Source organism: Castor canadensis, chromosome 3 (genome assembly GCF_047511655.1).
Source record: "Castor canadensis chromosome 3, mCasCan1.hap1v2, whole genome shotgun sequence".
NCBI lineage: Eukaryota > Metazoa > Chordata > Mammalia > Rodentia > Castoridae > Castor > Castor canadensis.
In genome coordinates, this window is record NC_133388.1 from 150,051,710 (window position 1) to 150,065,202 (window position 13,493).

General features: G+C 36.0%; 1 protein-coding gene across 2 annotated transcripts in view; it reads right to left on the reverse strand.

Annotated features, from left to right (window-relative positions):
- Positions 1 to 13,493, reverse strand: part of Mmp16 (matrix metallopeptidase 16) — a 252,970-nt gene that overhangs the window by 34,651 nt on the left and 204,826 nt on the right. For both annotated transcript variants that reach the window (XM_074068801.1, XM_074068802.1), the window contains exon 7: positions 9,233 to 9,371. In XM_074068801.1, the coding sequence (XP_073924902.1) occupies positions 9,233 to 9,371 (139 nt within the window). The remainder of the gene's footprint in view (positions 1 to 9,232; positions 9,372 to 13,493) is intronic.

Here is a 13,493-nt window from a genome sequence, read left to right on the forward strand (position 1 = left end):
GTTGGAAACCATTCTCGCCCCAAAACTAATTTAATACAGGATTCAGAGAGAAATGAAGAAAATGAACTCCAAAAAAAACCAAAGATACATGACTCCAAGGAACCCTGCAATGCCCACAATGACATCCTCAAAGAAGAAATCCTGTAAGTAATCACTGAGAATTTCATGGAGATGATAGTAGACACAGTTAACCAAAATATACAAGATGCACTCAAGAAATTTCAAGACACCAAAAATAAAGAATACGAGAAGACACAAAAACAAATAAATGAACTCATAAGAGCCCTAAATAAACACCAAAGTGAAACAGAGAACACTATAAATAGAGAGATAAATGAATTAAAGTCAAAAACTGACAATATGAAAGAGGAAGTGACCCATGATATGGAAAACCTCAGAAAAAAGAATGAAACAGAAATACAAAATACAATGGAAGGCCACTCCAGCAGACTAGAACAACTGGAAGAAAGAATATCAGAATTTAAAGATGAAATGGAAATTAAAGGAAAAACTGAAGAGCTATCAGTCAAACAACTCAAGACCTGTGAAAGGAATATGCAAGAACTCACCAACTCCATCAAGAGACCAAACCTGAGAATCATGGGCATTGAAGAAGGAGAAGAGGTGCAAGCAAAAGGGATTTGTAATATATTCAACAAAACAGTAACTGAAAATTTCTCAAATCCAGAGAAAACTATGCCCATTCAGGTACAGGAAGCCTCTACTACACCAAACAGACTTGACCAAAATAGAACTACCTCATGATATATTATCACTAAACAATGAGCACAGAGAATAGAGAAAGAATATTGAAAGCTGTAAGAGAGAAAAACCAAATAACATACAAAGGCAAGCCCAACAAAAATCACAGCAGAATTCTCAACAGAAACCTTAAAAGCAAGAAGGGCATGGAGTGAGGTATTCCAGGCACTGAATTAAAATAACTCCAACCGTAGGATACTCTACCCAGAAAAACTGTCATTCAAAATAGATGAAGCAATAAAATTCTTACAATATAAGCAGAAACTAAAATAATATATAACCATGAAGCCATCAGTACAAAAAATTCTTCAAGGAATTCTGCACACAGAAAATGAAAGCAAGCAAAACCATGAAAGGACAGGCAGCAACAAACCACAGGAGAAGAAAAGACAAAGAATCTGAGAATAACACTGATTCAGCTGCACACAATCAAACCCTTAAACAACGAAAACAACTAAATGACAGGAACCACCACATACCTATCAATACTAACACTGAATGTTAATGGACTTAATTCCCCCATCAAAAGACACCAATTGGCAAATTGGGTTAAAAAGGAAGATCCAACATTCTGTTGTTTACAAGAGACCAATCCCATTAACAGAACCAAGTACTGGCTTAGGGTGAAAGGCTGGAAGAAGATTTACCAAGCCAATGACCTCTGAAAACATGCAGGAGTAGCAATACTTAACTTGGACAAAGTAGACTTCAAACTTACATTGATCAAATGAGATAAAGAGGGACACTCCACACTGAAAAAAGGTGAAATATACCAAAAGGAAGCAACAATTATCAACCTATATGTGCCCAAAGTCAGTGCACCCAATTTCATCAAACATACTCTGAAGGACCTAAAAGCATATATAGACTCCAACACCGTGGTAGTGGGAGACTTTAATATCCACCATCACCGATAGATAGGTCATCCAAACAAAAAAAATCAATAAAGCTATTCTAGAACTAAATTATACCATAGATCAAATGGACCTAGCTGATGTCTATAGAATAATTCAACCAACTTCTGCCCAATATACATTCTTTTCAGCAACCCATGGAACTTTTCCAAAATTGATCATGTCTTAAGGCACAAAGCAAGCCTCAGCAAATATAAGATAATAGAAATAATCCCAAGAATGCTATCTGATCACAATGCATTAAAACTAGAACTCAACAACAAAAAACAACAGTAGAAAACATGCAAACAATTAGAAACTCAACAACACATTGCTCAATGATCAATGGGTCATTGATGAAATAAAAGAGGAAATTAAAAGGTTCCTGGAAGTTAATGAAAATGAAAACATGACCTACCGGAACCTATGTGACACAGCAAAGGGAGTCCTAAGAGGAAAGTTTATAGCCATGAGTGCATATATTAAAAGGACAGAAAGATCTCAAATAAATGACCTAATGCTACATCTCAAACTCCTAGAAAAACAAGAATAAGCAAATCCCAAAACAAACAGAAGGAAAGAAATAATAAAAATAAGGGTGAAATTAATGAAATAGAAACAAACAAACAGAAAAAAAACCATACAAAGAATCAATGAAACATAAAGCTGGTTCTTTGAAAAAATAAATAAGATTGACAGACCCCTGGCAAACCTGACTAAAATGAGGAGAGAAAAAACCCAAATCAGTAAAATCAGAAATGCAAAAGGGTAGATAACAACAAACAGCACGGAAATCCAGGAAATCATCAGAGACTACTTTGAGAACCTATATTCTAATACATCTGAAAATCTTGAAGAAATTTCTAGATACTTTAACCATCCAAAATTGAACCAAGATGACATTAATCACCTGAGTAGATCGAGAAGACAAAATGAAATTGAAGCAGTAATAATGAGTCTCCCAAAAACGAAAAGTCTGGGACCTGACAGATTCTCTGCTGAATCTGTCAGACCTTTAAAGAAGAACTAATATCAACCCTCCTTAAACTGTTCCATGAAATAGAAAGGGAAGGAAAACTGCCTAACTGATTTTATGAAGCCAGCATTACACTTATACCAAAACCAGGCAAAGACACTTCCAAAAAGGAAAACTACAGGCCAATCTCCTTAATGAGCATCGATGCAAAAATCCTCAATAAAATAATGGCAAATTGACTCCAACAACACATCAGAAAGATCATTCACCACGACCAAGTTGGCTTCATCCCAGGGATGCAGGGATGGTTCAACATACACAACTCTATAAATGAAATGCAGCACATTAATAGAAGCAAAGACAAAAATCACTTGATCATCTTAATAGATGCAGAAAAAGCCTTTGATAAGATCCAACATCATCTCATGATAAAAGCTCTAAGAAAATGAGGAATAGAAGGAATGTACCTCAACATTATAAAGGCTAAATATGACAATCCTACAGCCAACATCATACTTAATGGAGAAAAACTGAAACCATTTCCCCTAAAATCAGGTTAGAGACAAGGGTGCCCACTATCCCCACTCTATTCAACATAGTACTGCAATTCTTAGCCAGAGCAATTATGCAAGAAGAAGAAATAAAGGAATACAAATAGGTAAAGATACTGTCAAAATATTCCTATTTTCAGACAACATGATTCTGTACCTTAAAGACACAAAAAACTCTACCCCCAAACTCCTAGACACCATAAACAGCTACAGTAAGGTGGCAGGATACAAAATCAACTTACAAAAATCATAGCTTTTCTATACACCAACAACAAACAAATTGAGAAATAATATATGGAAACAATTCTATTTACAATAGCCTCAAAAAAAAAAAAAAAACCTAGTAGTAAATTTAACAAAGGATGTGAATGACCTCTACAAGGAGAACTACAAACCCCTGAAGAAAGAGATTGTGGAAGACTACAGAAGATGGAAAGATCTCCCATGCTCATGGATTGGCAGAATCAACATAATAAAAATGGCTATTCTACCAAAAGCATTCTACATATTTAATGCAATTCCTGTTAAAATCCCAATGACGTTTATCACAGAGATTGAAAAATCTACCCTAAAGTTCATTTGGAAACACAAGAGACCATGAATATCCAAGGCAATACTCAGGAAAAAGAGCAATGCTAGAAGTATTACAATACTTGACTTCAAACAATATTACAAAGCAATAGCAATAAAAACAGCATGGTATTGACACAAAAACAGACATGAAGACCAGAGTAGCAGAATGGATGACCTGGATATGAATATGCCACCTTATTTTTAACAAAGGTCCCATAAATATATGATGGAGAAAAGACAGCTTATTCAACAAATGTTGCTGGGAATAGTGGTTATCTGCCTGCAAAAAACTGAAACTAGATCCATGTTTATCACCCTGTATCAGTATCAACTCAAAATGGATGTAGGACCTTAATATCAGACCCAAAACTCTGAAGTTAGTACAGGAAAGAGCAAGAAGTACTCTGGAAGCAATAGGTATAGTCAATGACTTCCTCAGTAGAAGGAACTAAGCAAGTAAGAGAAAGTATAGACATATGGGACTTGATAAAATTAAAAAAGTTTGCACAACAAAAGAAATGGCCTCTAAACTGAAGAGACCACCCACAGAGTGGGAGAAAATATTTGCCAGCTATCCATCAGACAAAGGACTGATAACCAGGATATACAGGGAACTTAAAAAAACTAAACTCCCCCCAAATCAATGAACCAATAAAGAAATGGGCAACTGAACTAAATAGAACTTTCTCAAAGGAAGAAATTCAAATGGCCAAAAACACATGAAAAAATGCTCAACATGTCTGGTCATAAAGGAAATGCAAATCAAAACCACACTAAGACTCCATCTCACCCCTGTTAGAATAGCTATCATTAAAAACAACACTAATGACAGGTGTTGGCAAGGATGTGGGGAAAAAAGAACCCTCGTACACTGCTGGTGGGAATGCAAGCTAGTGCAATGACTCTGGAAAACAATATGGAGGCTTCTTTAAAAAGTAAACATAGATCTACCATATGATCCAGCAATCCTAGTCCTAGGATTGCTGTCACCCAACCTATGTCACCCAAAGGAATGTGACACAGGTTACTCCAGAGGCACCTGCACATTCATGTTTATTGCAGCGCTATTCACAATAGCCAAGTTATGGAAACAACCAAGATGCCCCACTACTGATGAATACGTTAAGAAAATTTGATATTTATACACCATGGAGTTTTATTCAGCCACGAAGAAGAATGAAATCTTATCATTTGCAAGTAAATGGATAGAACTGGAGAACATCATCCTGAGCGAGGTTAGCCAGGCTCAGAAGACCAAAAATCATATGTTCTCCCTCATATGCAGACTTTAGATCTAGGGCAAATGCAGCAATGTTGTTGAACTTGGGTCACACGCTAAGGGGAGAGCACATATGGGAGGAATGGGGATAGGTAGGGAACCCAAAACTTGAAAATGTTTGATGTCTCCACTGCAGAGGAACTAATACAGAAACCTTAAAATGACAGAGGTCAATTTTGGAAGGTAACTGGGAAGTAGTGAAGAGGTCAGGTAGAGATGAATCAATTTGGGTTGTAATACACTTGTGCATGGAAGCAATGCTAGGAATTTCTCTGTATAGCTATCCTTATCTCAACTAGCAAAAATGCTATGTCTTTTTAATTATTGCTTATACCTATTCTTCAAGAAAATTAGAGAAAAGTGCAGAACAGGCTCTGCCTGAAAGTGAGGGGGGTGGGGGGGAAGAGGGAGGGGGTGGGGAGAAGAAGGAGGTGGGGGGCAGGGGGAGAAGTGACCCAAACAATGTATGCACATATGAATAAATGAATGTTAGATCAAAAAGAATTAACCTAGAAGGTAAAACACACTCACAGGAAATCAATGTGAGTCAATGCCCTGTATAGCTATCCTTATCTCAACCAGCAAAACCCCTTGTTCCTTCCTATTATTGCTTATACTCTCTCTACAACAAAATTAGAGATAAGGGCAAAATAGTTTCTGCTGGGTATTGAGGGGGGGGAGCGGGAGGGGGTGGAGTGGGTGGTAAGGGAGGGGGTGGGGGCAGGGGGGAGAAATGAACCAAGCCTTGTATGCACATATGAATAATAAAAGAAAAAAGAAAAAAAAAAAAAAAGAAAAGAAAACAAACAAAAAAACAAACAAAACAAAATCGGAGAACAAGAAGGGGGAACAAGTTCTGCCCAGAACCAGGAGGCGGGTACGGGGGAGGGCAGGAGGACCAGGGAGGTTGCCCAAACAAAGTATACACATGTAAGTAAATGTTAAAAAACTAAAGAAGAGTAGCCTTAAATCCACTAGTAACAATGACCTAATATGACTGGTACAGGCTGAATCCTACCAGTATAGAACACAGACTAGGGCTTGAATATTATTTTCAGTTCCCATAATAAATCTTTGTTGAGTGTTTACTTTTCCAAGTTATTACTTAAGATCAAAGTCTATGACAAACTATGCTCTATGCCCTGGTTTATTTAGTATGACTTATCTAAGAATAATTTTTATATTTTTAAAGATTAAAAAATTACCATGAAAACATAAAAACCAAAGGATATGTAACAAAGAATGTAAGGCTTAAAAAATTAAAATATTTATTATTAGGTCAGTACAGAAAAAGTTTTCAAACCTTGATAAGATATTAGGGATAAGACAGTATAAAACAGAAAACAGAGAGAGTACCTTTTCCTATGGGGCTGATATTCTAGTGATATCAGATAAACAGCATGTGAATGAAATAGTTTGTTAGGTGGTATAGAAAATTAAGTTAGGGAAGGGGCTGACTTGAAGAGAAGAGGTGCTGCACACTTGTGGCCTGTGGGGAAGAAAGGGGATGAGAGTCTCCCATGACAATGAAGTGTTATTTTACCTGGGCTTTCTGAGGAGATAAACCATAAGTAGGTAAGTCAAGCACAGATTGTCATTTTGGCTGTGACTATTTTGGTGAGGCAATGGCTTCTCACTAGAAGCTCAGTGTTCTGTGGCTCTTACTTCTCTACTGCCAGTGATGAGGTAGAGACTAGAGAAGAGGATTGCCTTATTGGGAAAACCAGAGTTTCTGATTCCCTGTAGATAGTCATGTTTGAAACAGGAGAGCTTATGTCCTAGGTGGGTGTTGAGGGTTTTATTTGAGGGTGGTGGTAAAACAAACAACAAAAGAGGTCCTAGAGCAGGGTACTTGGAGTGATGTACGTTCTAAGAGTAGACATTTCCTGATACTCCGACAATGTATCATAAGAGACCACTTGCAAGCACAGCATTCTAGGAATTAAAAAATTCTTAAATAATTCTGTGACAAGGATACAGCTATTGCTATTGTTACCACCATAATAAGAAACAACACATGCAGTCAAGTTAATTCTTTGTGATATTATTTTTATTAAGGTATCTGTTGAACATGTACTATGTACCTAACACTGTTCTAGGAATTCAAAGTACAGTGGTGTCAAGAAAATATAAACAAGATCCATCTCTGGTGAAATTTACATTTGAATAGTGCAGATAATTTTAAGCATTTTATAAGTACTGTGTACCCATTAGAAGGTATTAACTTAAGTAGGATACATCTTTTATTATGCTAAAGATGAAAAGGGGCCAACCATTCCATAAGTGAGTGAAGAAGAGCAAAATGAACATAAGTGAGGAGGCCCTGAGGCAGTAAAGAGCTGTCACATCACTGATTTATGACTGTGGCACTTTCCCCTCAGGCAGTTCTGTCAGAGTGCACTATTGGTCCTATGAAGAGATGAGGCTTCTGGAACTGCCCTCAAGCCCCAGGCTACCTTGAGGTTAGCCTTTTCTTTCTGTTGCTACTACTCATGGGAATTTCCCTCCAGTCATCATGCCCCTAAGACGTCTTGCCTTGTCTGGAGTGATAGAATACAAACCCACTTCAGGTATGTACTTATAGAATAGCAGGAGAGCAACAATATCAATAATAATCTTACCAGCAACAGCAATAGTTGGCAGTTTTGGACAGCATATACATGTTAAATACTTTACATGTAGTAATAATTTAGTCCTCTAAATAATCCTTAGATAGGGAGTAATATAAACCCCATTTTCTAGATGAGTAAACAGAGGCAAAGACAATTGAGCAATATGCCCAGTTCATACAGCTAGTAGGTGCTTAACAATGGAGGTAGAGATTCAGAACCCACATGACCTTACAAGTAATACACTTTTAAGGAATAATCTGTAACGAGGAAATAAATTCCAGGGACATACTTTCACTTTACACACATAGTACCTCACTAAAAATGTTACAAATGATTCCCAGACTCGTTTTCATTACCCACATCATTACTGCAAATTCTTCCAGTATGATCTGGAGACTAATTACCTTTTTTGGTTAATATTTCCTTCTCCATCCTTTACCCTGTATCCCTGTTTAAGCCTATTGTCAGTTCTTCAGGCTCTTGGATAACACATTTAGTCACATTCTTTCCTCACTCTAGTTTTCAGCTTCAGCTCAGATACATTCTCCTCCCTATTCCCCCAGTTCTCCAACTCAGCCTGTCTTGTCCCTGTCCTTATCCCTGTATTTTCTGTCAGGTTTAAGGTTTACTGTTACCAAGTTTTGAGGATAGAGAAGCAGTTCACTTTACCAGGTAATTTTATTCTTTCATGCCAGACAGTGAGTAGCACTTGTGAAATTAAAATTCCTCAATCAGATAAATAACAGAAAATAAATTTCATGGTACTGATAATTGGGTGAATTTTTCTTCTCATAAGCTTCCCTTGCCCTTATGATTAATTAATTTTACTAAAAACTATTTATGCAAACTAACTAAATCCAGTAAAATTTTAAAGGATAATGTTTCACTTTACATTATCTCTAGGACTTTCTAGGTGGAAAAACAGAGGTAACACAGGTTAAGTCCCTGACAGATTGGGGATGACCTGCATTATGGCCATGCATGCATCCCAGCAGTTTTAGACATGTGCAAATTCTCACAGATGTCACCACACAAAAATAGCAAGCCACTCTAAATACACTAGAAAAATATAAGCAAAGAAATTAGAAGGAAATGGCTATTTCTTCCCTCTCTTCTATCTCTCTCTCCTCCCTGTCCTTCCTCTCTTCCCTCCCTCTCTCTTCTCTTTCTTTTTTCTTTCAGACAAATCTCCCTATGTTGCCCAGGCTTTTCTCAACTCCTCAGCTCATGTCACCCTCCTGTGTGAGTCTCCCAAGGAACTGGGACTACAGATATGCACCACCACCATACCTGACTTTTCTTTTTTTTGCTGTTTTTAACCTAAATTTAAAAGTTCCTAGAGAATAAGATTTCTCTAAACTTTGACTTTTATATGAGAATTCTGTATGCAAAAGCACAAATTAGCAAATTAGAAAATATATTTATTTTATTTCATTTTTACTTATTGTAAGCATTACAGTTTATGTCATAAAATTCATCTGCTACATAATCTTAGTAGACTTTACTTATTTCCCTCTCTATATGATACAAAGCCTTGAAGAAAATGACCAAAATACAACATAGCCAGATATAGAAAACATCCTTACCTTTAAAGAAGACAAAATTCCCGTCACTGTTTTCATAAACTGCATCGATACTAGGAGGCAAGCCCCGCCAAAAGTAAGTAATTTGCATGGGGTATCCATCCATCACCCGGTTATTTCTCACTCGCCAAAACCACTGGTCCTGTAACCCAAGCAAAAACATCACTCAAGGAACCTGCAGTATTTCACTGCCCAATGGCTGGTTGAACAGTTTTAAAGCTAAGCTAGTATCATTATCGTTCTCTTATAGTCAAAACAAGTCAGCAAGAGCTAAGTAAGTTTTTGCAGTGAGCTAGCTAAAGTTTTTTATTAAACTCTCCAATCTCTAAATCATACCATGTAATTAAAAACAGTGATGAATTACTCCAGATTTTCACTTTATATTATCTCTAGGGCTTTCTAGATGGGAAAACAGAAGTAATACAGATAAGTCCCTGCCAGACTGGGGATGATCTGCACTATGGCCACATATAGATCCTATATTAGTCCTAGCAGTTTTTACATATATGCCAGGGACATCTGATAACACTGAGTAGTTTTCTATTGACTATTTCAGATTAAAGACTACTCAAAGTGCTTTCATAGTAGAAAACCAGGCATAGTTTAAAAGTTGTTTCTCAATGAATTAAAATTTTATTTTATTTCATTTCATTCTAATTCTGTACATACAGTGTTTTCACTTAGAGGTTAAAGCTTATACTATATAGACAAACATGTATCACAAAAATATTTTGGTTTCAATTCTCTGCTTTCTTTCATGCTCTTTTCTCTCAACTTAATAGTAAATGATTTATTAGAAAGGCTTCCCAAGCTTTTGGCTAAGAATAGTTTGACCTGACTGGACTTCCTAGTATTTATCATTTATTTATATACTCATACATTCATGTACAATCTAGCAAGGATTCTTGGATTTCAAGTAGTATCATAAAAATGAACCTTCTCTAACCTAAACCTATCTAAATATTAAAGTTTTCCCAGGAACACTGAATCATTGTACTTTGTTCTAGTTTTGAAAGGCAGAAGTAGCTTAATTAATAGCTCTGAGTTCATGTGCTATTCTTGCTCTTTTCCCAAATTATGATGTCACTTTGGTCAAGACAGTAGTCACTGAGTTAATCACAAACTATACTGTACTTGCAGCATGATTATGGTACCAAATATAAAGGCCTTTCTGAGGAATGGGCAAATGGAAGCACCCAAACTTTTGGTTGTTATTACTGTTAAAATGATATTGAAACTAGTTATCCTAAATTTCCTGTTTACATTTCTGTTTACAGCTTTATCTCTTGCGCATTGCTTCCTTTTCAGATTTTAGATGTAATCTGAATCTAGCCATGTAGTCTGCCTCCCCAAGATCTTCTTATGTTGTTAACCTTTTCTTGATAACTTTCACAACAGTGGGTACTGAGTAGTTTAAATTAGTAAAAGTTTTGATCCACATGCAGTAATAAAATTAAATGAAATTTTTAAAATAAGAAGTTATTTCATGAAAAGGTTGACTCAGAGAAATGTATATGGGCATGAAGATTAGGGGCTTATTGCTAATAGAATGTGAATGGATGATATTATGATCATTGATAAGAAAAATAAAACATTTTCTGTCTCGATACAAGAGTTTTTTAACTGAGTTTAAAATCATGCCAATCTCCAAATAATTTGATTTCATTAAATCATTTTAATCTACATGGAAAAATAACAAACAAAAATGATTAAACACTTATGGATTCCTATAAAAATAACTGACCATGATTATGAAATGATGAGTCAGAAAGCTCTTCTCTAAGGTCAAAACTGAAAAGAAATCAGGTGAAAAAAACCTTGGGCTGTATTTGTTTTTCTTAGAGAAGCACTTCCCAGTGCTATATTATTCCTGCATTTGGAGGCGGGGCAGGGGCTCTTTGGTACAAACATATGCTGCAGTCTAGAGCTAGGAACATAATCCCAAGTTGCCTTTAATAAGGGGAGAAATGAACACTCTGCCTCAAGATAAATATAGTCAATTTGCAAAAAATCAGAAGGCAATGTGCAGCCATGGATGGAATCATGACTGTTTCTTGTTGACTGAAGACTGGGCAGAGAGTCATTTAAATTATAGATGTTCCTGCTGTGCCTCTATTCAATTTATGCACAACCTGTCAGTTTAGCAGAAAGCAAAGGTGCAAATAATTTAGAAAGCATTCTGTCATAGAGGATGTAGACTCTCACCCCAGTTACCATAGATTGTCATTTCAGAAATGGGGCTTGTGAACAATTCTTAGGTCAAGGAGATTTACATGATATTCAGAACTCTACAAATCTTCTTTATAAGTGAAACCTTCTCTGACTGCCTTATCTAAACTTGAAGTCCCTCACCCCACCCACACACATCTGCTGGCTTTCGTCACCTCCCTTCTCAGTTTTATTTTCCTTTGTTGCATTTATCACTGTTTTATACAATACTTATTTCACTTATTTATTTCTAAATCCTTCTTCACAAGAATATAAGCTTCATAAAGCAAGGGTGTCTTGCCTTTTGTTCACTTATGGTTCTCCATGTCTAGAAAAGTACCTTATACATAGTAGATACTAAATACTTTTTGAAAGAAAACAAGGAGGCATGATCAAGGTAAGCCAAAATTTAAAAGCCAAAGCTTTTAAATTAATTCTAAATTTCTTCCTCTCTATGGTTAAAATGTTTACTTATTTAAAAAGATAAAAGCTATGTGGAGGTCACAGTAACACAAGACATTCTACTTGGATAAGCATATGCTAAACGAATATTCTGCTCTAGACGGATGCTATATTTAAAAGTCTTTGGACCATTGGGAGAAAACATATTTGTTTTCAACTTTTCAAGCAATGTAAATTCTGTTCTGACTTCATATGTGAAGGAAAAGAATGAGAACCAACTCAGTGGAGCCCAAATCTGTTGTTTGTTGCTTCCAGCCTTTTTTTTTTCTTTCTGTTTTTTGATGTAGCCATGGAAAGACAGGATACACAAATAATAATAATAATAATAATAATAATAACTAGAACATTGCAGATGCAAAGTCAACTTTTAAACAAAAGATACTGCTTAAAAATGACCAAACGAATTCCTACTTAAACCTCAAGATTTCACTTAAGGTATGGCCTTATATATCAATTTTTCTTTCCACAAAGCATGAGATCCAGAAAGATTAATTTGTTCACAGAGATAAGTCCACAGAGTACCATATAGTATACTCCAGGAAACAGTAACATACAGGAGAAATTCAGGTTACTTTTCTTCTATTTCTTTTAAAATTTTATACAGAAAATGTGTCCTTCTGCAGTCTGAATATGAAGCAATAATGTGGTTGATGGACTAACAGCAGCAGATACTATTTTCAGGACTCTTATAATCAAGGGGACTTATAATCTATGAAAAGACATTAGAAAAACATATGCACACAAATACAGATTTGCTCAGAAGCCATAATCATGTATTATTTTTGAGGGCTTATATGTCTATGGAAAGTAAAATCAGATGTAAGTGGTAAAAAGGATCTTGCAGCTATACAGATAGTCAGGGAAAGGAAGTTTATATGAATGTTTAAAAAGCAGAAGAAATGTAGTAGGCCTGAATTTGCTTCTCCCTCTTCTCAGTCAGAGATGTCTGGGGTCCCCATCTGGATACTCTCCACCTAGAAGTCACTCTTGGGAGCCAGACACATCAGGTGCCAGGAGTTTGGGAGGCAGCAGTGCAGGGATAACCATGGACATTGAGCAAGAGTGGGAGCCAGCGTTGAGTTCTCAGACTGTAGTAGATGTCCGAACATCTGTCCATTCCAGGTCACTGCTCTTTTGAACGCACAAGAAGAGAAAAGGGGGGTTTGAGGGCAGGATGACAATATCCAATGTGGAGTTAAGGAAGGACAATTTCTCTGCTCTGAAGCAGCTAACACTTTCCCTATGAAACTGACTCAAATGCACGAAGAGAAAGTAAATAATCAGAAAACAGAATTTCTTTAAAAATGTACATTTGGAAAGTTTTTAACAATATCATATACTAGACCACATATATCCCAACCATATCCATAGTTAATTATTGGATATATTGAAAAAAAGTTCATGATGGCTAATAATCATTATTGGGTTAAATTCATTAATTTTTAGAAAAAGTATTTGAACTTGTTACCTGATGTTTCTACCAATAAAATGTACCCAATGAAAATAGAGTATATTAATGTGCTACAGTTAAAGTTTTACTAAATGGCACAAACTTAAGAATGTATTACACGATTCTGTTGAAAAGGTGATGAAG